The sequence below is a fragment of the Delphinus delphis genome, chromosome 5 (assembly GCF_949987515.2).
Source record: "Delphinus delphis chromosome 5, mDelDel1.2, whole genome shotgun sequence".
Lineage (NCBI taxonomy): Eukaryota > Metazoa > Chordata > Mammalia > Artiodactyla > Delphinidae > Delphinus > Delphinus delphis.
Window position 1 is genome coordinate 46,672,869 of NC_082687.1, and position 21,605 is coordinate 46,694,473.

The window sequence follows — 21,605 nt, forward strand, 5'->3', positions numbered from 1 at the left end:
ATGGAGAAGATGAAACCGAACAGAAAGACAGCCAGGCCAGGAGCTCAAAAGTCGTCAGCTCTTTACGTTAGGAAAGAAATTGCTGTGGGATCACAGATTGCTATTTTGGGAACATGAGTTTGTTTGTTTTTCTAAGCTGTTTATATTTTCTGTAATTTAGGTCCTTTTTGTTCTCTCTTAGTGTTTAGTACATTTTAAAAATGCTAGTCTGGTCAGCTGTGCTAAGAGGAACCAAGAAAGAGGTTTTTGTCCAGTTTGGACCAGAGTTTTAAAGGGGAAGCAGCTTACCAACCACGTGACAAGGTGGAGACAAGTGCCGTTGCTGGAGTGAGAGAGCCTCAAAGGGAAGGTACACCGAGAGCAACTGAGTTGGAAACTGTGGTTTAGATGCTCCCCCCACCCCAAGATGTGTTTATCAAATCTGGGTCCATCTCCCCATCCCTACAGTCTGTTACTCCCCTAGTGGCCCAGACAAGAGGCAAGAAGAGACCTCAGTGAACAATGAGAAGGAACAGCACCCTGGGATTGGTGGCCCAGGGCTGGAGTGGGCGGGTCACCGTGGAGTTTGCCCTCCAGAATGCAGCCAGCAAACAGAAAAGCTGGTCTTAGTCTGGAGATGGGGGAAGGGTGTTCAATGTTAGCCGGAACCCCGGGGTGCCAAGTACTCAAGCAAGCAGGTTACCAAATCTTTTTTCTAGTTAATGCAGGAGAGGACACACACAGGCTGCAGAGGATCCCGACCAGTGTCCAGGAAGGGGATGAGTGAGGGTTACTGGGGCACAGGACAGAGCTCAGGTAGATAGGTGGAATCTAAAGCAGAGACAGGGTCAGAACAGGCCATTATCACGGCAGAATTGGGGGTAGGGAAAGGCTGCTGCTGATGGCATGAGGACTGGGGACCGCCCAGGCATCCTGGCCGTGAGGTTTGGAGGAGCTGAGTCATTCCAGACTCCACCCAGGCCTGGTTCTCTGGGACTGCTGCTCAAAGACCTTTGGTAGCTACAGATGGGTAGAACTGGGATTGGGCAGCCACTGTCACTGCCAGAGTCACGGGCTCAGGCCTGCCCTCACGGTCTGCTCCAGTTATCTGAAACCTAGTAACATGCCCCAACATAGTGGCTTAAAACAACAATAGTCCTTTATTTTGCATTTCAAGCAGGGCAAGGCAGAGACCACTCTGCTCCATGTGCCTGGGGCCCATGACTTAAATGGTTGGGGACAGCAGGGGGCGGGCAGGGCATCTCCCTGTGGTCTCTCCCCTGTTCTCTCCAGCATGGAGGCCTCAGGGTAGCTGAGCTTAGTGGTGGCTCAGGGCACCAAGAGCTACCATTTCCAGAGGCCCAGAGAGAAGCTGCAAGGTGTTTATGATCTATCTTAAGAAGTTCCAGGATATAGTGATTTAGTGCTTTCCATCCCTAAATCCAGCCCAAACTCAAGGGAAATGGTATAGACCCCACTTCTCAATAGAAGGAGTGTCAAAGAATTTGCCCCCATTTTGAATGCATCACAGCATCTCACCAAGTCGTCAGCAAAGTCTCCCAGCTGAACCCCCTGTTCCCAGATTCTCACTGATGGCAGCTGGGAGGCAGCAATGCACTGGGTAGAAAAAGTGAGGGCTTTGGAAGTCACCGGGCCTGCATTCTGGTCGAGGCAGGATTCACCCCTCAGTAACTGGTTGAGCTTGTTAGGTTACTCACCTCTCAGAGCCACGGTTTCCTTGTGTGCAAAACGGGAATACTACTACCATAGTGGCCAAGAAAACGTACTCTCAGAACTTGCAGTGCAGAGCATAGCTGACCAATGGTCCTGTCCCAGCTGCTGAGCCCTAAAATCTATCCTCTGATCCTCATCCCCAGCTTGGTACAGAGGCCAGTTTCCTAGGGCTGCCGCCAGCCCAGGCCTAATGGCAAGAAGCCTATTCCTGGGGGATGCTGGACTCCTGGGACAGGGCAGCTTGACTTAGGTTCCCCCAAGGCCTTGCTGAACTTTCTTAGAGCTTCACTGTAGCATAAGATGCTTCCTTCCATTCAGCCTTCCCTCCTCACCTCTCTCCTTCACAAAGGCCACACCTGCATCCCAGGTCCAGCTTCCTGTCCAAGTGCTCCCATCTGGCACCGGCTTGGGGGAACTGGGACAAACAGCCACAAGGCTGCTGTGGGTATTAAATAGGTGTGTGTAAGCACCTAGCCAAGGCCTAGCATATAGTTGATGTTCATTCAACTCATACTTCTTGAGTCCCTGCTGAGTGCGGACTTTAGCCTGGCTGCCTTGGGACATATTGGTGAGCAAAGCAGATGAGAACATCAGGGCCACCTGCTTGAAGCCTCTTGCTGACCCCACTGAGCAGGGATAAAGTCTCAACTCTCCTATGGGACACAAGAGCCCTTGAAAGTCTGACCCCAAGGGGCCTCCACACCTCTCATCCTACACTGCACACCTGAGCCTAGAGTCAAAAGTAACTTCTTTCCTCCTACAATCTTGCTTTTTCACCCCCAATGTCTGAACACAGCTTTTTCTTCTCCTCCAAATACCTCTTCCCTCCCTTGCACACACCCCTCACGTGACAAAACAAACCCTTACCCATCCCCCAAGGCCCAGTTCAACTGTGAGGTCCTAGGTCGCCGGGGCAGAGGTGTGGTAGGCACAGATCGCAGCACGCACCTCGTCAATGTTACACTGCGCCTTAATTGCGGTTCACAGTGTTCCCCGCTAACTTGTGAGCTCGTCTAGAGCAGGCGCAGTGTCGTATCCATCCTGAATCCCCGGTGCTTGGCCCGCAGCTCGTATCTGAGGAGGGGGTAGAGCCGGGGAGGGCAGGCGATTTTTCCGGGGTGGCCGCGGGGCCTGCGACGAGGGGGCGGGGGGCGCTGCCGGGCGGGGATCAGGGAGCCGCTGGCGCTGGGGGGCCGCCGGGACTGACCGCGGGTCGCGCGGGCCGAATCGCGGCAGCCGCTGCGGGGCACATGACTGCGGGCTCAGCCTCCGCCCCGCCCGCTTCCCCGCGCAGTTGCCGGCTGTCGCCTCCCGGGGCTGCGGAGAGCCCGGCCGGCGAGCGTCCCCGCCCTGCGCGCTCCCTTTCCCTCGCGAGCTGCGCCACAAGGGCGTCGCGGCTGACCCGGCCAGGGAAAGCGAAACCAAAGCGCGCCTTCCACTCCCCATCGGCCGGCCGGGGGCAGTGGGGCCGCGCTTGTCCGGCCGCGGAGCCGGGAGCCAGGCGCATCGGCCGGGCCGCAGGCGCCCGAGGGTCCCGGGTCTTCCGGCCGCTACTGCGGCGGCGCCTCCCTCCCTCCCTGTTTCCCGTCCAGTCGCCGGCCGCCGGGCCCGTGAGCGGTGCGCGGAATGGGCAGGTGCTGCTTCTACGCGGTGGGGACGCTGTCTCTGCTTCTGCTGGTGACCAGTGTCACGCTGCTGGTGGCCAGAGTCTTCCAGAAGGCCGTGGACCAGACGATCGAGAAGGTGAGGCGTGGCCGGCTGTGTGTGTGTGTGTGTGCGTGCGCGCGCGCGCGTGTGTGTTTGGGAGGACACTTCCAGCCCACCCTCCCTCTGCTAAACCTTGTGCAGGGAGGATCTGCACCCCGGCGAACCCTCTAGACTAGAGCCCTGCTCTCCTCCTTGTCTTCTCGGGGTGGGTTGGTAAGGGTTAAAGAAGGAGGAGAGGAATGAGGACGCTTCTGTTCCTTTTAGAATAATAAACGAGACTACGGATCTAGACTTTTAAAGAATTCACTTCTCTTCTCTTGTTTGCATCCCCGCCCACCCCGGGCCCTCCCTACGCCCCAATTTCTGTTGGGCCCAAACTCATTTCCCTCCCACTTCATGAAGAAACAAAACTAAATGAAAGACCCCACAGGTGTGTTGGCTGCTTGCTGTGGCCTTGGAAGTGATGTGGGGTGGGATGCGAAGCGGGTGTGTGGTCTATTGTGTCCTTGCCTTCCTGGGCTGAGCCCACGCTTGGCAGCCAGGCCAGGCCTTTGGGCTGGGTGACTTTCCAGTCCATCAGAGTCTGTGCTTACCGGCCGACTTAGATGTTTGATACCTTGTACCAGCGGTCTGTGTTGCTTTGTTTCACCGTGGATTCTTGCTCTTCTCAAACAGCCGTAAGCTTCACGCAGAGATACATTTAGATCCTTAAAAGAATCTGAGCCCATCTCTTCCCCCTAGATGTGTATGCTGGAGAGCTGGTCATTTCAGATTTCTCCATCCTATGACTTCACCAGTAGTCATTTCTCCTGCCCTTTCACCCACACCCACCAACCTGTGTGGAAAGAGGAACCAGAGAGAGTTAATGGGATCGCTTTTTCCTTTAAAGAAAGATTATTGGAGCAGCCTTTCTTGTTAGCACCCGTAACTGCATGCCTAATTTCTTCCACTGGTTGACACTTGCCTTTGGCCAGATAATAAAAGCCCTGGGCCTCCTCCAAGATTGATCACTGCACTCCCCGTTAGCAAAATTGTTTCGTTCCAGGTGGCAAAAGACATATTCCTTTAATAGAGGCTTTTCTAAAGGCCATCAATTACTTGAAATCTGACGGTTAGAGGCAACTTAAAAAAAAAATGCCACGGCAAAGCATAGTTTAATTTTTTTAAAGTTCACATTGCCAGTGGGAGACAAGGCCCACTGTCTGAGCTGCTCAAAGGCCATTCATTGTTTTCTCTGAGCACCCATGTTCAAAGAAAAAACTAAACTGAATCTCTCCACGCTTGTCCACCTGCAAATCCATGGCAAGATTGTTTAAGGAGGTAACCTCTTGCTTGGGTGACTAGAGTTAAGCAATCCAATTGCAGCCAATTGAATTTTCTCGTGTGGGTTTGAAAGGCTGTTTCAGGAGAGCCCGGTAGGTTGAGTGATCTCCGCCGTGTCTCAGACATTATCAGCCTTCTGATGCTCTGTGGGTGTACATTCGTGGGCGGTGCGCAGGGAGGATGCCGGGCGGTGTGGGCTGTAAGGCAGCTTGGCTGGGGCTTGAGTTGGTGTTGATATTTGGTAATTGGCTTTTAAAGGTGGTTTTCTCCATGAGGAACGGACTCTGATCTGACTGATAAATTATAGTACAGAGGAAGTGAACTTTCAGAATTGCCTCACCCTGTTAAGGAATATCGCACAATGTGGTATGTGAAACTAAATGACAGGGCTAGTTTCTGTGGACAGGTGTGGGAATATTGTAAGGCAACCAGAGGTCACGCATTACCATCATCACCATTCTGCTTTCCCGGATCACCTGTAGGATGGTAGCAAGAGGTGGCGGGAAAGAGGAAGGTCTCTGCAGGTCAATTCGTGGGCATGAATCCTGGCTCCCCTGTGTACTAGCTAGGTTACCTTTGGCTGGTGCATAAGCTTTCTTGATTTTAGGTTTTTCCATCTGTAAATGGGGATAATAACAACTCCCGTAGATAGAAGGACTATAAGAATTATTAGAGAAAATGAGTGTACTTTTCATGGGGTATAGTTAGTATGTATAGTTATTTGTAAATGATACCAGTTTTATTTTCGTTAGAAGGCACGTAAGCAAAGAAAAAATACATGAGATTTGAGGTCAGGCATCCTATGTTCAAATCGTAGCCCTGACATTTCCAAGCCTTCTGCCTCTGGGCAAGTTACTTCTCTGAGCCTCAATTTCATTCCTCGGAGAAGTGAGGATGTTAGCCATCTTGGGCACAGCGGTGCGTTTACCGTGAAGGTCACGAAGCTCACGCTTTGGGTCCCTCGCTTGCACAGGCCCTTCCAAAGCCTTCTACCTAATTCTGTATCCAAAATGTTCTTTTCTTAGGGAGGGCCCCCACACCCTGTACGAGCTTCACACAAACCCAGGATCTGCCTCTGTGTGTGCTGTTGTGAGACCAAGTGAGGTAATCGGAGCACAGTATCAGGCACGGAATAGGTGATCAGTTATGGCTGCCATCATTCTTTCCATTAACGTTGTTATGGAAAATTCATTCATAACTTGACTTTAATATACTTGTAATATAATCCACTCTGATACTCCCAGTTCTTAATTTTTTCATTTGAAGACTGTGTCCTGTCTTGTCTACATCAAAAAGAGAAGAGAGAAAAAGGATGAAAATCAAATGAGTAGGTTGGGTTAATTGTGAGAAGCTTAGTAACATAATTCCTATTAGAAGAATTTGTCTCATGTGGTAATTATCTTTGATCCCACAGTAGCCAAGGGTGATTGAAGGGAGATTTTAATTTTGGCCATTGAATAGAGTGGAAGGAACCAAGACAGTTTGGTTCCATTCTTGCCTTGTTACATTATGCCTTGCATTGGGCAAGCCCTGTAATTGTTTCTCTCTACTTTTCTCAATTGCAGAAGAGGCAGAGTAATGCTTCCCTCCTTGGCCCACACCCACATCCTGGGGGATACTCTGAGCATTAACCAGGCCTTCTCTGTCGAGCATTTTAACCTCCCTGAAGACAGAGCTTTGCAGAGACCTAGCGATCTCTTTTCCTCCCTAGAACCTGGAAGGGCAGGATTTTAATGTGACATTTCATCTGGTAATCCTGCTAATTGTTCTGACACCTAGTGTAGTGCCTGGTACATGGTAGGTAGCTAAAAAGCCTGCTGCCTCACTTTTGACCATTTTACTTGAAAGAACAGTGTCCTAAGAATCAGCAGAACTTGGTTAAAACTCCTTTTTCTGTCACTAACAAATACTTGGATTAAACTGGACAAGCCAAGTAGCAAAGTATTGAACCTCTCAAACCCTTAGGTTCCTCATCTTGAAAATGGGGGTAATAAGAATGCCTACCTTTGGGTTGGTGCAAGAATGAAGTAAAAGGATTGATGGAAAGCATATAGCACAGTCCCTCCCAAGCACCTGACTTTGTTATTGTTATTTGTATAGGCAACATATTTGTACAGACAACAGTAAACATTTGTTATTGTTTCCAGCTATTCGCTTCTCATCTAGGAACTGAAGCTTATATAGTAGAGTTCCTTCTAGCTTCAAATTTCTGAGATTCTATGACACAGGCATACGACCTGTGCTTGAGAACAACTCTGCAGCTCAGGATATTAAATTTGCCTTTAGGCTTGTTGACGGTTTAAACATCTCCCAGAAATTAGGACACAGAGCTGGCCAAAGTCAGGGCTGGCTAATAAGAGATGGGCTGGCAAGGGAAGCAGTGAGAGGGCAAGAGACTGTTGACACTTTGCTTCCTATTCACAGACCAAGGAAGAACGATAGCCTTAGGTCTCAGCGATGAGACAAACGGGACAGATTCCCTTACCCTTTGCCAGAACCTGAGTCTCTGGGCAGGTACCAGCTGGCCTCCATCGGGAGCCAAAGCAACTTTGGAGTTGTTCTAGTGCCTCAAGAAATAAAATATAATCACTGATAATTTAACCAAGTAACATTGATTGGTGAATATGTGGGGTCTTTTTTAAAGTCAAATGAGTAAAACATCTTCATTGTTGTTTATGTAAAGACCATCAAGTATATGTAATCTTAAAGGGCTCCTTCTTGCCTGGCTACCTCATCTCCTTAGCTGTCTCTTTTCAGAGTTAAGAAGACATAGAATCTTAGATTAAGAAAAAAACCTTAGGCATCACTTAATCTGTTATTTTCTAGTCAAGGAAACTGAGACTGTGTCAATTTTGAAATGGATGGTGGTGGGTATCGAATTACCTTTACACCTATGTGGCACTGGATACGTTGCCTGTGACAGTTCTGGCTTATTTACACGTGTTATCCCGGAGCAGTTACTAGCACCTTCTTTCCTTTCAAAAGATTCGTGGTGACAGAAAATTCTACCCTCACATATCACATCGTCCTTCACTTCTTGGCATTAAAGCGGGGCAATGCTCTCTGAGGAAATGAGGCACCCTCACGCGAGCTCAGGAAAGAGCTAGACGTAGGGGCTTCCCTGGTGGCGCAGTGGTTGAGAGTCCGCCAGCCGATGCAGGGGACGCGGGTTCGTGCCCTGGTCCGGGAGGATCCCACGTGCCGCGGAGCGGCTGGGCCCGTGAGCCATGGCCGCTGAGCCTGCGCGTCCGGAGCCTGTGCTCCACAATGGGAGAGGCCACAACAGTGAGAGGACCGCGTACCGCAAAAAAAAAAAAAAAAAAAAAAAGAGCTAGCCGGCTTTTTATAAAGCCGGAAGAGGAAGCTCATAGAAATCGAAGGGTAAGAACCACAGCACAGTCAGGCCTCCTGCCAATCCAGTAGAAACTGGAAAGTCAGCAGGACCAGGCACACTCTGTGTCTCCCACGCGTTCCTCTGCTTTTCCCACCAACCAGCTTCCTCTGTTTCCTCTGGCCCAGGCTGTTTCCTCATCTGGACCTTCCCCAGCCCTGACCCTATATGACTCTTCAGCTGCTGAGCCTCCCATGAACATGCTTCATCTCTCAGTTCCTTCCTTCCAGATTCGTGATAGAGCCATGTGATTGGCTCAGCACAAGCAGAAACCATAGATCTGTAAACAGAGGCCTTATCCTTGCCAGATTCTTGAACTCATAAGCAAAATTATCCGACTCCTCCCTGGCTTTTAGAAACATGATCTGGTGACATCAAAATCATATTATGTTTCTTTCAGCTGTTACTAATTCATGGTGACCGTGCGTGCATTCATTACTAGTGGTTAAGACAATGGAGTAAACCAGTAGTTCTCAGTGTTGTCCCTAGACTCTAGGGAACCACATCAGAATCACCTATGGAAATTTAAAAAATAGAGACCCCACCAGCCCTGCTGAATCAGAGTCCTTAGGAACAGCACCCAGGTCAAAGAGCTAACCATGAAGTCTGTGACTGGTTTGGATGGTGATTATGTTAACCCATGTCTTCACTCCTTGAGATGACAATTCTTTTTTTTTTTTTAACTTTGTATTTTATTCTTTATTTTTGTTTATTTTTCTGGTAAAAAAAAGTACATGCCATTGTAAAAAGTCAGACAATAAAAATTAATAAAAGAAAGATTACCACTGTTACATATATTGTTGATTAATCCACATTTTTTCATTGTGCATATATAGTAATACATATACTTTACAGAAATGGGGTGCTTCTATTTATTTTTAATTTATTTTTAATTTGCTGTATTTATTTTTAATTTCAACTGGTATGACTAACATATAAAAGAGTTGATAATTCTAGTTGAGGGCCATTACTCTTAGTAATTACTATTATTCTGCACGTTTACATTAAAGGACATATCTTTAGGGAGGGAGGGGAAGGTTCTAGATTGTGAGAATCATTTTTGTTTTCTTGTTGAATAAAGTACAAGATTTCATTGTCGGGCCGCAGCGAAGGGGCCATCTGTTCTGCCAGACACTTGCTTGTTTCCCAGGGAGGAATCAGCAGGTGGGATTATAAGATCATTAATGAAAACACAGGATGTTGGCCAAGTGACTGGGCATTAATGGCCTATATCATCAAGATATATACTCTATATACATGATACGTTACATGAAGCAACTGTTTTTTTAATCAAAGCTGGTAAGTAGTCAAAAGCAACTGAGGAAAATAAAGGCTCCTTTCAGTGTTTGCTCTCTATATCCAGAAGCACTTTTAGGTATATTCTTTGGCAGTCATCTGTTTATTTAGCAAATATCAATATTTAATGAGTGTGAACCATTTGTGAGGCGGTGTGCTAAGAGCTATGGATACAGTAGTAAATGAGACACAGTCCTTACTCTTATGGAATTTATGATCTAATTCAGAGTGTTGGGGCTCAGACCCTTTTATTCTCTTAACAATTATTGAAGACCCCAAGGAACCTATATTTCTGTGGGTTATATCTATTATTTACAATATTAGAAATTAAAACGGTTACATTTTTAAAACACAAGAATACACAAACACATATTCCGTTAGCTGTCAGAGCGATGACATCATTACAAGCTGTGTGACCTCTAGAAAGCTCCTCTGTATGCTCCTGAAAGAATGAGAGTGAAAAAGGAAGATTATGTCTTAGTATTATTAAGGAAATAGTTTTGACCTTGGGGAACCCCCTGAGAGGGTCTTGGGGACCCCCAGAGGTCCTCAGACCACCCTTCGAGAACTACTGATCTGGTTTTCATTTAATTAATTTTGTTGATTTTTAGAATAATTTAAAAAATAACATAATGTCTCTGCTTTACTTCTGTAAGGCCAGTTTGGAAGCTATATTATTAATGTTTTCAAACCACCAGGATTTTGTTTAGTTTGTTATTGGGTTGGCCAAAATGTTCATTTGGTTAGTGAATGTTCAATAAAGTTCTTGGTGAAAATGAAAAATGTGTCTTTTATGTTTACTTAAAACCGAGCGAACTTTTTGGCCAATTCAATATATATTCATATGTCCTTTTCGTTTCATTAGTCCAGTGTGAAGGATAGTAGTTTGGGCCATTGGTGATGCAGGTTCAGCAAATCTCCTGTCTTTTCCTGCATGTGAAACAAACTAGACTAGAACATAAGCAGCTCCATAATTGAATTCCTTGATAATTCCCCTCTAGCTTCAGCCCTGCCAGGGATTTTCTATTCATATGACACAATTTAGTATTTAAAGCTAGCCTGAAAGCTCTCTTTGAAGATAGCTTTGTATCCTCTTCCCAACCTGCTGAATGAATGTCATACAAAATAGATGGTCAGGGCTTCCCTGGTGGCTCAGTGGTTGAGAGTCCGCCTGCCGATGCAGGGGACACAGGTTCGTGCCCTGGTCCGGGAGGATCCCACATGCCGCGGAGCGGCTGGGCCCGTGAGCCATGGCCACTGAGCCTGCGCGTCCGGAGCCTGTGCTCCGCAACGGGAGAGGCCACAGCAGTGAGAGGCCCGCATACTGCAAAAGAAAAAAAAGATGGTCATTAAACATTGTGTGGATGAATGGAAGAACGAAAACTTAACATCTTCAGGATGATTTTGTTTGTATATTGTTATTTAGCTTCACATTTTTGTTCCACTCTGTAGGCCAGTGGTCACGTTTGCCTCACTAATAGTTTATACCTTTAAAATCTGAAAAATTCACCAAATAATCCAGCTTTCCAGCTTCTCCGGAAACATGTGGCTGTTTTGCAGTGCTGACCCCATCACAGTCCTCTGTGGCAGCAGCCTGGGCAGAATAGAGGCTGCTAACCTCCCTCCCTGTTCCCACCACGGTCACACCCCTGTTGTCCCCTGACTGCAAGGCTCAGTGAAAATGCCCTTTGTCATGGTGCTTGCTCTGCTGTCTTTCATAGAGTAGAGAAATATCTGTTTGTGTTTGATGCTCTTTACCAAAAGAAGGAAAATGAAAGATAGCCTGTGTTTAACAAAATGTGTTTAACAAAAATGGGAAAGGGCATATTTCTGTGTAGAAGTGAATATTATTGCTGGGATTTGGCCTGCAAATATGTACAAACCTGTACCTGCTTCACTCATTGACCTTTCCCACGGGGCTCCTTTGGCATCTGAGTTTTATACTCTTTCTAGAGAAAGCAAGGCAGAATGCCATTGTTATGGGAATGTAATCATTACTCTTGCAAGTCCCATTTTAAGGATATTACTTTTAATACTATATTTCTGATAGTCCACAGTAATGGAGGGAAGAGGAGACGTAGAACATTACTTATTTCATCTTTGAGAGATATAATCACAACCAAACAGGTTGTAAAAGAATGACTGGCTCCACAGGTTATACACGGAACCCAGCATGATTGTCACGGCCACACTTCTTATTTATTCACATCTTAAAACACTTTCTCTCATCCACTCCTTCAGCCTTTTCCCCCCAACACCCCGCTGGCTGGAATCCGCATATATTTCCCCAATTTTCACCTGGTCCTTTTGATTAAGTTTCTGTCTGGTGGCTGCTTTTTCTTTAGGCTGGCAGTTCTCAACCTTGGTTTCACATTTGTAATTACCTGGAAGCGTTTAAAAAGTCCTCTAGTGTGTATTTTGTAGCAGGAGCTTTTTCAGGATAACTCTTCCATCTTCTTGTCTTGCATGTAATTTTTTTTTAAGGGTCAAGTTTTTTTTTTAATATATATAAATTATTTATTTGTTTATTTTGGGCTGCATTAGGTCCTTGTTGCTGCGCGCGGCCTTTCCCTAGTTGTGGCGAGCGCCCGGGGCCTTCTCTTCATTGCGGTGGCTTCTCTTGTTGTGGAGCATGGGCTCTAGGCGCGTGGGCTTCAGTAATTGTGGCTCACGGGCTCAGTAGTTGTGGCTCGTGGGCTCTAGAGTGCAGGCTCAGTAGTTGTGGCACACGGGCTTAGTTACTCTCCGGCATGTGAGATCTTCCCGGACCAGGGCTTGAACCCGTGTCCCCTGCATCGGCAGACGGATTCTTAACCACTGAGCCACCAGGGAAGCCCCCCTTGTATGTCATTTTATAGACAGAGTAGCAGCTTACACATAAACTAACATTTGAACCTCAACTGTCAGATCTCATTAGCCGAAATCGTTGGAGTTGCAATTAAAGCAAAATGAGTTCAACAACAGTGACATTAAAAAAAAAAAAAAAGCCAAGGCATTTGTTCTTGAGTTAAAATAAGGTCAGAGAATACGGGTAAAATGTTAATGGCAGTGTATTTCTTTTCCCTCAACAGAGAATTTAAAAAGGTAAATAGTGCAAATTACATACATTAATTACTTACATTAATTAATTAATAAGAGTCTGCATTGGGTTTGCTTAATTTCAGGGAGAAATTTTTTAAATAATGCAAACCAACTGGTGTTTTGATATATGGTGAGTTTTATTAATCTGGAATCCAATGAGAATCATCCACATGTTATTAGATCAGGTTCTCAAAGTTGGTCTGCATCATCTCTGGGTGAATTTAGATGGTGTAGACGGCAACACGGATGCTGAGTTTGTGTTTAATTTTTTTTTTTTTTGGAGAGAAGGAATGGCCAGAGAGAGCCATCAGATCATGACACAGACCTGACGAACCCTTTGTCTTCCTGACCCGGAGCTCCAGGACAAGGGGTGCCCATTAGAGAAGCCCTGTGTTTTTTAGTTTAATTTAATTTAATTTATTTATTTTTGCGGTATGCGTGCCTCTCACTGTTGTGGCCTCTCCCGTTGCGGAGCACAGGCTCCGGACGCGCAGGCTCAGCGGCCATGGCTCACGGGCCCAGTCGCTCTGCGGCATGTGGGATCTTCCCGGACCGGGGCACGAACCCGTGTCCCCTGCATCGGCAGGCGGACTCTCAACCACTGTGCCACCAAGGAAGCCCCATGTGCCACCAGGGAAGCCCCTGTGTTTAATTATTAAGTAGCACTTTGTTGAACTAAAAGAACAACCAGCAGTGCTCTTGAAGCCTGAAAGTTTCCTTTAAAGTATTACTTACTCCCATCAAGCCTAATGCAATTCCCTGAGTGCTTATTTTTATCATCTGGACGTGGCTTATACCAGCATAGCTGGTTCAGCAGCCATCCTTGTGCTGCCTTCCAGAAAGAGCTGTGTCAGGCTGGCTTGGTTGTGTTGTATCTTGTGGCTGTACCAACTCATGTCAGCTCTCAGCAGAAGCAGCTAATCCAGCCCATACCTGGGGGAAGGTGGGCAGTTGAGTGTTGCTGGTGCTCAAAGGACCTGTCAGGGGATGACAGAGGATGGCAGGTGATGGGCTGCGTCAGGTCAAGAGCCTCAGACTTTATCCTGTGAGCAGTAGGGAGAGTGTCTGTCCTGATAGAACTCTCTGGAAGCTGATGTGGATAATAGCTTTGAAAGGGCCAAGGCTGGAGAGAAGGAGACCAGTTAGGAGACTACCTGTTACCTAATTACCTATTAGGAGACTAGCTAATACTGAACAGTATTGTCTCAGTCCCCACCGGTGATGAAATAGGCACAGGAATAGAAGTGGAGAAGAGGAGGAGGTAAATTCAACAGGACTGAGTGATTGATTACGGGAGACGATCATGAGTCCCTTTTTCGGTCACGTTGATGTTGAGCAGCCTGTGAGGTATCCAGATGGGGATTTTAGGATGAATCCATACAGTTGAAATGATCCAAATAATTTCAGGCACAAGCCCCTCTTTGGGCCCTGCACTGTTACATACAGGTCAATTTTGTGTCCTTAGCTAAATGTCTTCTTGAAACAGGGCCTATGCTTGTTGGGCATAGAGAAAGCTCTCATTATATACATACTGGCTAATTAACTGAAAGGTAAGTTTTTCAGTCCAAATGATTAACTTGGCTGTTGACACGACAGATTGACCATGTAACTTGATCATCTTTCCAATACCTCTTTTGATGGTAGTGCCACCATATTATGCCTGGAACAATTCATCATGTTCTGCAGTTTCCAAAGTCACATTGTAAAACTGATTTGGGACCTTGCACTGATTGTTAATTTAGCATAAGTGGAAAACTCTGCTGGTTACAGGGTTGGCTAGTGGCCCAGGAAGGTCTCGGAGCCCAAGTGATGGTTTCTCTACAGTTTCACGGTCTTTCTGGGGGAGGTTGCCAGATAAAATGCAGGATGTCTAGTTAAACTTGAATTTCAGATAAACTACAATGATATTTTAGTGAGTATGTCTGTGCAATATTTTGATTCATTTCAATTTATCAGTTGTTAGCATCCTCCCATACAGATGTCATCTCTCTCTCATACACTTTTTCTTGAATTATTTTAATGCAAGTTGCAGATATTACAGCACTCTGCCCCTGAATCCTTCAGCATTGCATCCTAAGAATTAAAGCATTTTTGACATGGCCTATGCAATATTTGGGACATCCTTGGGCATCCTTTGTTTTTATTCACTAAATCTGGCAGCTCTACCCTGAGGGTGCGATGGTGAGGCAGCTGCTAGAGTGGCCAAGCATGGGCTTTGCAAACTCACAGACCTAGACTTGGTGGGATTTCACTTGACTTACTGGCTCTGTGAGTTTGGGAAAGCTGGTGCCAACATTTCCTTATCTGCAAAATGGGAATTCTTACCTTGCAGGGCCAGCGTAAGGCTTAGAGATCCTGTCCTTAAAGCCCTAGCACAGCACCTGATTCCTGGAGACTTCCAGTAAGCAGCATTTTAGCAATGATAATCATCCTTCTCTGAGCTGAATGTCAGGGAAGGAGATAAAAATAAAGAAGCAACTGTTTTAGAAATGTTGGCAGCTGCATTTATAAACTCCCCTCTGTTCTCTCATTCCCCTTCCCTACTTAATGTGTACACACACACACACACACACACACACACACACACACACATGCACACGCACCACCCCACACCATCCACTCTGGGATTTACAGTGGGTTCCGTGACAGCCGTTTAGCAGGGGAAGAAAAGAGACATGTTAAAGGTACAGGAAAAACCAACACTCTTGAGAGCATGGTTTGAATGGAATCCAAGGTGGTCTGAGACTTGTTTGAGTGTTGACTCAGCTAAGAGTAACCAGGGAGAGGCCAGTGATGGGGGTGGAGGAGAATCCTGGGTTGTCACAACACCTGCTGTCACCGTGGCTCTAGCAAGCTGTCAGGGATTGTTCCTGTTAGTAGGTTTTCATTTGCTTTGTTTAGCGAAGGACTCCAGTCTACCAAATGTTTATTTCCATCCCGGAACTTCGTCATCCACTTGAAACTTGGAGGAACAAGTTCACATCAGACTGTCATGAGGACAGCTAGTCTTACCCTCCCTTCTGGGAAAGATTTTGCCTTCCTTCTTTCTGGGAACTCTTCCCCTTGTCTTTGGACTTTTTTGGCTAAGCTGGATACAAACCAGGCAAGATAAACTTGGGCAGTTAACCGTCTGTTCACTCACACTGGCTGGCTCTTTTGGGGTTCATAATTCTGAGATGATTTTCTTCGCTCTAATAAATAAACGAGGTTGCAAATCCTTTTTTTTTAATTGAAGTATAGTTGATTTACAATATTGTGTTAGATTCAGGTGTACAGCAAATTGATTCAGTATTATATATATATATACACACACACATATATGTATCTATATTCTTTTTTTCAGTTCTTTTCCATTATAGTTTATTACAAAATATTGACTATAGTTCCCTGTGCCATACAGTAAATCCTTGTTGTTTATCTATTTTATATATAGTAGTGTGCATCTACTAATCCCATACTTCCAATTTATCGCTTCCCACTCTGCCTTCCCCTTTGGTAACCATAAATTTGTTTCTATGTTTGTGAGTCTGTTTCTGTTTTGTAAATAAGTTCATTTGTACTACTTTTTAGATTCCACTAAATATTATATATTTAGAAATTATAGATTCCACTAAATATTATATGATTTAGAAATCATATAATATTTATCTTTCTTGGACTTATTTCACTTAGTGTAATAATCTCAATCTCTAGGTCCATGCATGTTGCCGCAGCAAGCCCTTTCTCACTGTGAAGTTCTTCACACACTGTGACGCTTGTCAGGAAAAGCTGGCGAGGAACACAGTGTTACATCAACCGTCCTGACAATAACAGGAAAAGAAATACTCTACAGCCCAGTGTGGCGGGTGGAGGCCCTTGGCGCTTGTGAGGGAGAACTGACCACAGCTGAGGAGGCATCGGCCTTACCTCTGTTTTGCAAGGACAGAGGAAAAGCTAGATGATGCTGGTTCTCTGTATCTGTTCCTTCTGCCTTGCCTTGGGGTCTGTTAATACATTTTGTAGAATCTGAGTTTCTTTCTTAGATTTTCACTTACAAAAAAAAATGATAAGGGAACAGTTATTTTTTCTGCTTACGGAATTAGTTTACTTCTGTTGTAAAAAAAGTCCAAACAACGCAGAGAAACATCACAGAGAGAATGCGAGACCCTTCATAATCCTGTTGCATAGAGATAAAGGCTATTAGACGTTTAGTGTGGAGGCTTAGTGATTTTGAGGGTAACTAAAAGATTGAAATTGTAAAATTATCTATATATCACCCCCCTGGTTTCATGTTTGCATTTTATCTGCTAGTCTTGTCCACACTTATGCATATTTTACATTGTCTGCTTTTACCATTTAACGTAGATTATGAACATGTTCCTTAGGTCTTTGTAGTTTTTATTTTTGTAGTTTTAATTGCTTTCTACTCCAGCCTGTGAATTATCATAATTCACTCAGTCATTCTTGTCCTGTTCAACATTTTGGTTATTTCCGATTTTATACTAATTCCTTGCTGTTTCAACCTAAACTGAATTTTATGTAGGGCTGGAAGAGAGAATCATGACTAAAGACTTTTTTTTCCCCCTCTTTCATTGTTTAACATTTGTTGGGTTGTCTATATTTGAGCAGACTCCTGGAAGCGACATGATTCCTTTTTTTCTTTAGACTAAGTCCTGAAACCCTCTCATCCCCAACCTGAAGATGGTAATAGTCAAGATCGCAGTCACCATTTACTGAGTGTTTTGAGCATGGCCTGCAATAAGCGCTCTGCTGAATCTTCATTTCATCCTTACAACAATCTTAGCCAAACCCTCCTTCCCACGTATGCCAGTGTAACCTTCTGAAACACCTCTTGCCTGTGTCAATGCAAAATAGGCAACGTGGCACAATAGTTAGGAGTGTCAAGTAAAAAACAAATCTGATTGTAAAGGGGAAAAGACTTTGCAGTAGGGACAAGGGGACTTGCATTAGGGAGAACCTCTGTGTGGTCTGCAGGGCCTCAAGGCTTAGCCAAAAGGGTTTTCCTTTTACAGCGAGGAGTTCGTGGGGCTGGGAAGGAGGGAAACCTAACCAAAGTTTGGGTAACAAACATTTTTTCCCCCCAGCTTTATTGAGGTATGATTGACAAATAAAAATTGTATATATTTCAGGTGTACCATGGGATGCTTGATAGGCACCGTGAAATGATTACTGCAGTCAAGCTAATTAATATATCCATAACCTCACGGAGTTAAATCTGTGTGTGTGTGGTGAGAACACTTGAGATCTACTGTCTTAGCAACTTTCAAGTGTACAATACAGTGTTACTAACTATGGTCACCGTGCTGTACCGGCATTTCACTCCCATTGATCAGTGGGGTCAAGCTGTTCAGCTAATCGTGAGGAGGCAAAAAATGGGAATCTGGAGGGTCAGTGCCTAGCCTTGTCTTAGGTAAAGAGAGACATCTGTGAATCTAATTCACATGGGGAAGGGTGTTTCTTTGCAGTCACCCATTTCCCGGAACACGGAAGCAGAGATTCCCGAACCATTACTGTTTTCCAGGGGCATGAGGCTCCGGTCAAATTCAGCCCTGCCAGGAGCACAGGTTTGCAGTGAGTCCTGGGGTGGGAGGCTGGCTGCACCCTCTGCTAGCAAACCTCAGGCATTCACCTAACCTCTTTGAGCTCTGGTCTCCTGAGGTGTAAAATGGGGACGATGATTTCCCTCTTGTAGACTATTAAGGGGATGAGATGAGATAAAGTGGCAACATAATGCCTGACTCTTGATAGTATTCTGCAGCTCAGAAACCTTCTATTCCCCCTCCTTATATATCATATAAAATCTAGGCTCCTGGGACCCCAACCTACCTCTCTAAATCAATCTCCCTACTCCCTAGAAAACCCACACCCAGTCACATCTAATACCGTCCGTCCTCTGTATCTTTTACTGTCTCATTCTCCACATCCACTCTTTCTGATTAAGCAGAGGGCTCCAGCAGAGATGGACATGGAACAGGCAGGGAGGAAGGGCTCGCTCTGTCCAGCCACACAGGATAGTCGAATCAACCCCAGCTATCCGTAAGGAGCCCATCCCCATGACCTCCTCCGCTTGCCCAGTTTTTATTCATTCTTCCTCGCTCACTTTAAGCACCACCTGTCTCTATCTCAGTTCGTAGAATCCACTGTCTGAACACCACAGAGACCATTGCCTGGTATACTCATTGACCATTTATTACGGGCTACTTTCCATTGTTGATTATCTTGCATGTGTGAATCACCATCCCCCAGATAGAGGGTAAACTCCTGGAACACAGAAACCACGTGTGTGTTGCTGGGTATCTCGTACCTGCAATGCCTGGTACAGACAGTGTTTGGCTGATTTGCATGTATAGTTCTACATTTTGCAAGAAAACCGTGGGTATAGCACTGCTTTAAATAGTTGTTAGGAAAAGGGATCACAGAGACACACAGATTTTGCTTTCCACCCACAAAAGGAACTGGCTGCACTTAGCTCTGTAGCGTGCTGGACTACCGATAAGACACACAAACTAATAGGTGCTAGATCTATGTGTTTCTGATTCTAGTGAATCTGTATCTGAATTGCTTTTCTGTATCTGAATGTGGCTGAAATGGCTAGGGCACACCCACTTCCTCTGGGTACCCTTTAAAGGCTCCTTGGACTTGTAGCTGTCGAGCTGCTGTTATAGGGCCTTGACTGTGGCTTTGTCTTTGACTGATCATGCCTTTCTTCTGCTCTTCTCTGGTTGTCTCACATCAATTTCTTCTCTCCCAGCATCTTATAAGCAAAGTTGACGGAAAATAGAGTTTTCTAGTACTATATTTAGTTGATTGAACCAATATTTCTCCAAAACCTGCATTGTCCTTGAGGAGTGGGGAGGAGTAAAGAAAAAGACAAAAACCCTACTCTTTTTTTGTAGGTCAGCACCTTCTGTTTTGAGTAGCCAACTGTTAACCTAATATGTTCCAATATAGTAGCTGCACTTTCCTTCTCATTTTTGGTTGCTAATATCACTGCTTCATGTCGATTCCAATTAACCTCAATTTTTAGAAGATGTTTTCTGTCCTGAGCACTTTTTTCCCTAAGAAATTCCTATGTAATGTGTTATAGGGTTCAAAGGAAGGGATGATCCATCCAGTTAAGGGGAGGGTACTCAAGGAATTTGTGGAGGAGGAGAAATTATTGCCCTACCTTTTTCTGGAAATTTCTGGATAAGAAAAAGAGGTTCTTTTTTTTTTTAATGTATGTATGTATTTATTTATTTATTATTTGGTTGCACTGGGTCTTAGTTGCGGCAGGTGGGGTCCTTAGTTGTGGCATGCGAACTCTTAACTGCAGCATGCGTGTGGGATCTAGTTCCCTGACCAGGGATTGAACCCAGGCCCCCTGCATTGGGAGCATGGAGTCTTAACCACTGTGCCACCAGGGAAGTCCCAAAAAAGAGACTCATTTTAATGAAATCAGATGACTTTGAAGGTATCTGTGGGCCTTCAAAATCCTCTAGAAGACAAATAATTATTATTTATGTGTTACACTTCTCATAGTTAGCATACTAGTTTTAGGTAGGTTATATTCATGTTACTGAGCTGTTTCTAGGAGCTGTGTGTATACCTTATACCAGAGAAACTCTACCATATAACTTGTATAACTAAAATGTGTAGTAGGTTTACACCCATTTTATTAAAATGTTGTATGCTGAGGTGGGGTGGGAGAGTGGAGGAAAGGGGCACTGGGTTCCAGACCCAGTTCTGACATGAAGCAGCTGTACAACCTTGACCACAGGCCCTTCCTTACCCTGCCAGGGCCTCTGGGTTCCATCTGGTAAGCTTCTCCAGGTATGCTGCCCTCTCTCCAGGCCCGACTCTCTCCCTTGTTCCTCCCCAGATAGCTAAGACTCTTGTTTAGAAGATAAGATAAAAGACCACGAAACTCTTAAAAAAAACTGCCTAAAATGATCGGTTAGGCTGCTCTATGGCCAGGGCAGGGAGAGAGTAATGTGTGCAGGGGCAGGCGGGGAGGACTTCACAAAGGAGAGAGTCTCAGCTGGACCCGGAGTTTGGAGGAAAGGGGTTTCGTGGTTTGTCTTTAAATTTTTCTATCTCAACAATCTGATCTCGACTCAGTAAACCAGTACTGACAGTAAAGGCCAAGAATATTTCAGTAATGTGTTGTTTGGCTAGAAATCTGATGATTAGATGTTCCGAACTGATGCCAAACCACAAAGAGTCCCCAGTTCTATGACACGGCTGACTCATGGATGTAAACTGACTTCCAGCCCTCCAGATGACTGTTTTTGCTTTGACAAGCTTAGGTTTTCTGCATCCATTTATTCCGGTTCCACTTTGTTTTTCCCTGCAGAGATTCTTGGGATATTTTCCATTGAATAATAGAGTTATATCATCAAGTTCCCTTGTAACATTGCTTCTATTAAATTGGAGGCCTGGACTACTAAAAATTGGCATCCTGTTGTGTTCTGTGACACAGGATGTTTTAGCATGTGATTTCTGTCATGTTTTGAAGCCGTCCCTCTGTTGATTGTCATTCAAATCCTCACCGGTGATATCAGGGGATGCTTCTCTTGCAATCTAGTTACTGTTTTACTAGTGGCCCTACATTGTCTTTATCAGCAGATCCCATTTTCCTCTTTTAAACATTTTTCTCAGTGTTAATTTTCTTTATTCATTATAAAAATTTGGAAAATACAAAATCTCATCCAGGAGAAAATAACAATGACCCAAATTCCAACATGCAGAGTTAGTCACTGTTTGAATTCTGGTTTATTTATTCTGTCTATGCTTTTATCCTTCTCGAGTACTTCAGTAATCTTAACTTTAAAAATGCAGTTTTTCTTTATTAACAAGTTAACTACTAGCTATTAGCTTTCTGTCTATTAACTTTGAGTGCTGTATTAATCAGGCTTCTCTTGCAATGCTGGATAACAAACAACCCCCAAATCTCAGTGGCTTATCATAGTAACATATACTCCGTACTCCTTACGGCCAGGTTGGCTGCAATTTGAGCGTAGCTGTGTCAGCCGACTTAGGCTGGACTCCTGGCTTCATGTCTGGTCTACACGTTACCATTTTCGGGCCTTGGCTGAAGGATCACCAACTACCT

General features: G+C 45.1%; 1 protein-coding gene across 1 annotated transcript in view; it reads left to right on the top strand.

Annotated features, from left to right (window-relative positions):
• Window positions 1-3,097: 3,097 nt before the first annotated feature.
• The window catches only part of SCARB2 (scavenger receptor class B member 2), a 70,557-nt gene continuing 52,049 nt past the window's right edge, over window positions 3,098-21,605 (top strand). Inside the window, exon 1 of the mRNA XM_060012335.1 lies at window positions 3,098-3,456. Coding sequence (XP_059868318.1) covers window positions 3,340-3,456 — 117 coding nt within the window. The 5' untranslated portion in view covers window positions 3,098-3,339. The remainder of the gene's footprint in view (window positions 3,457-21,605) is intronic.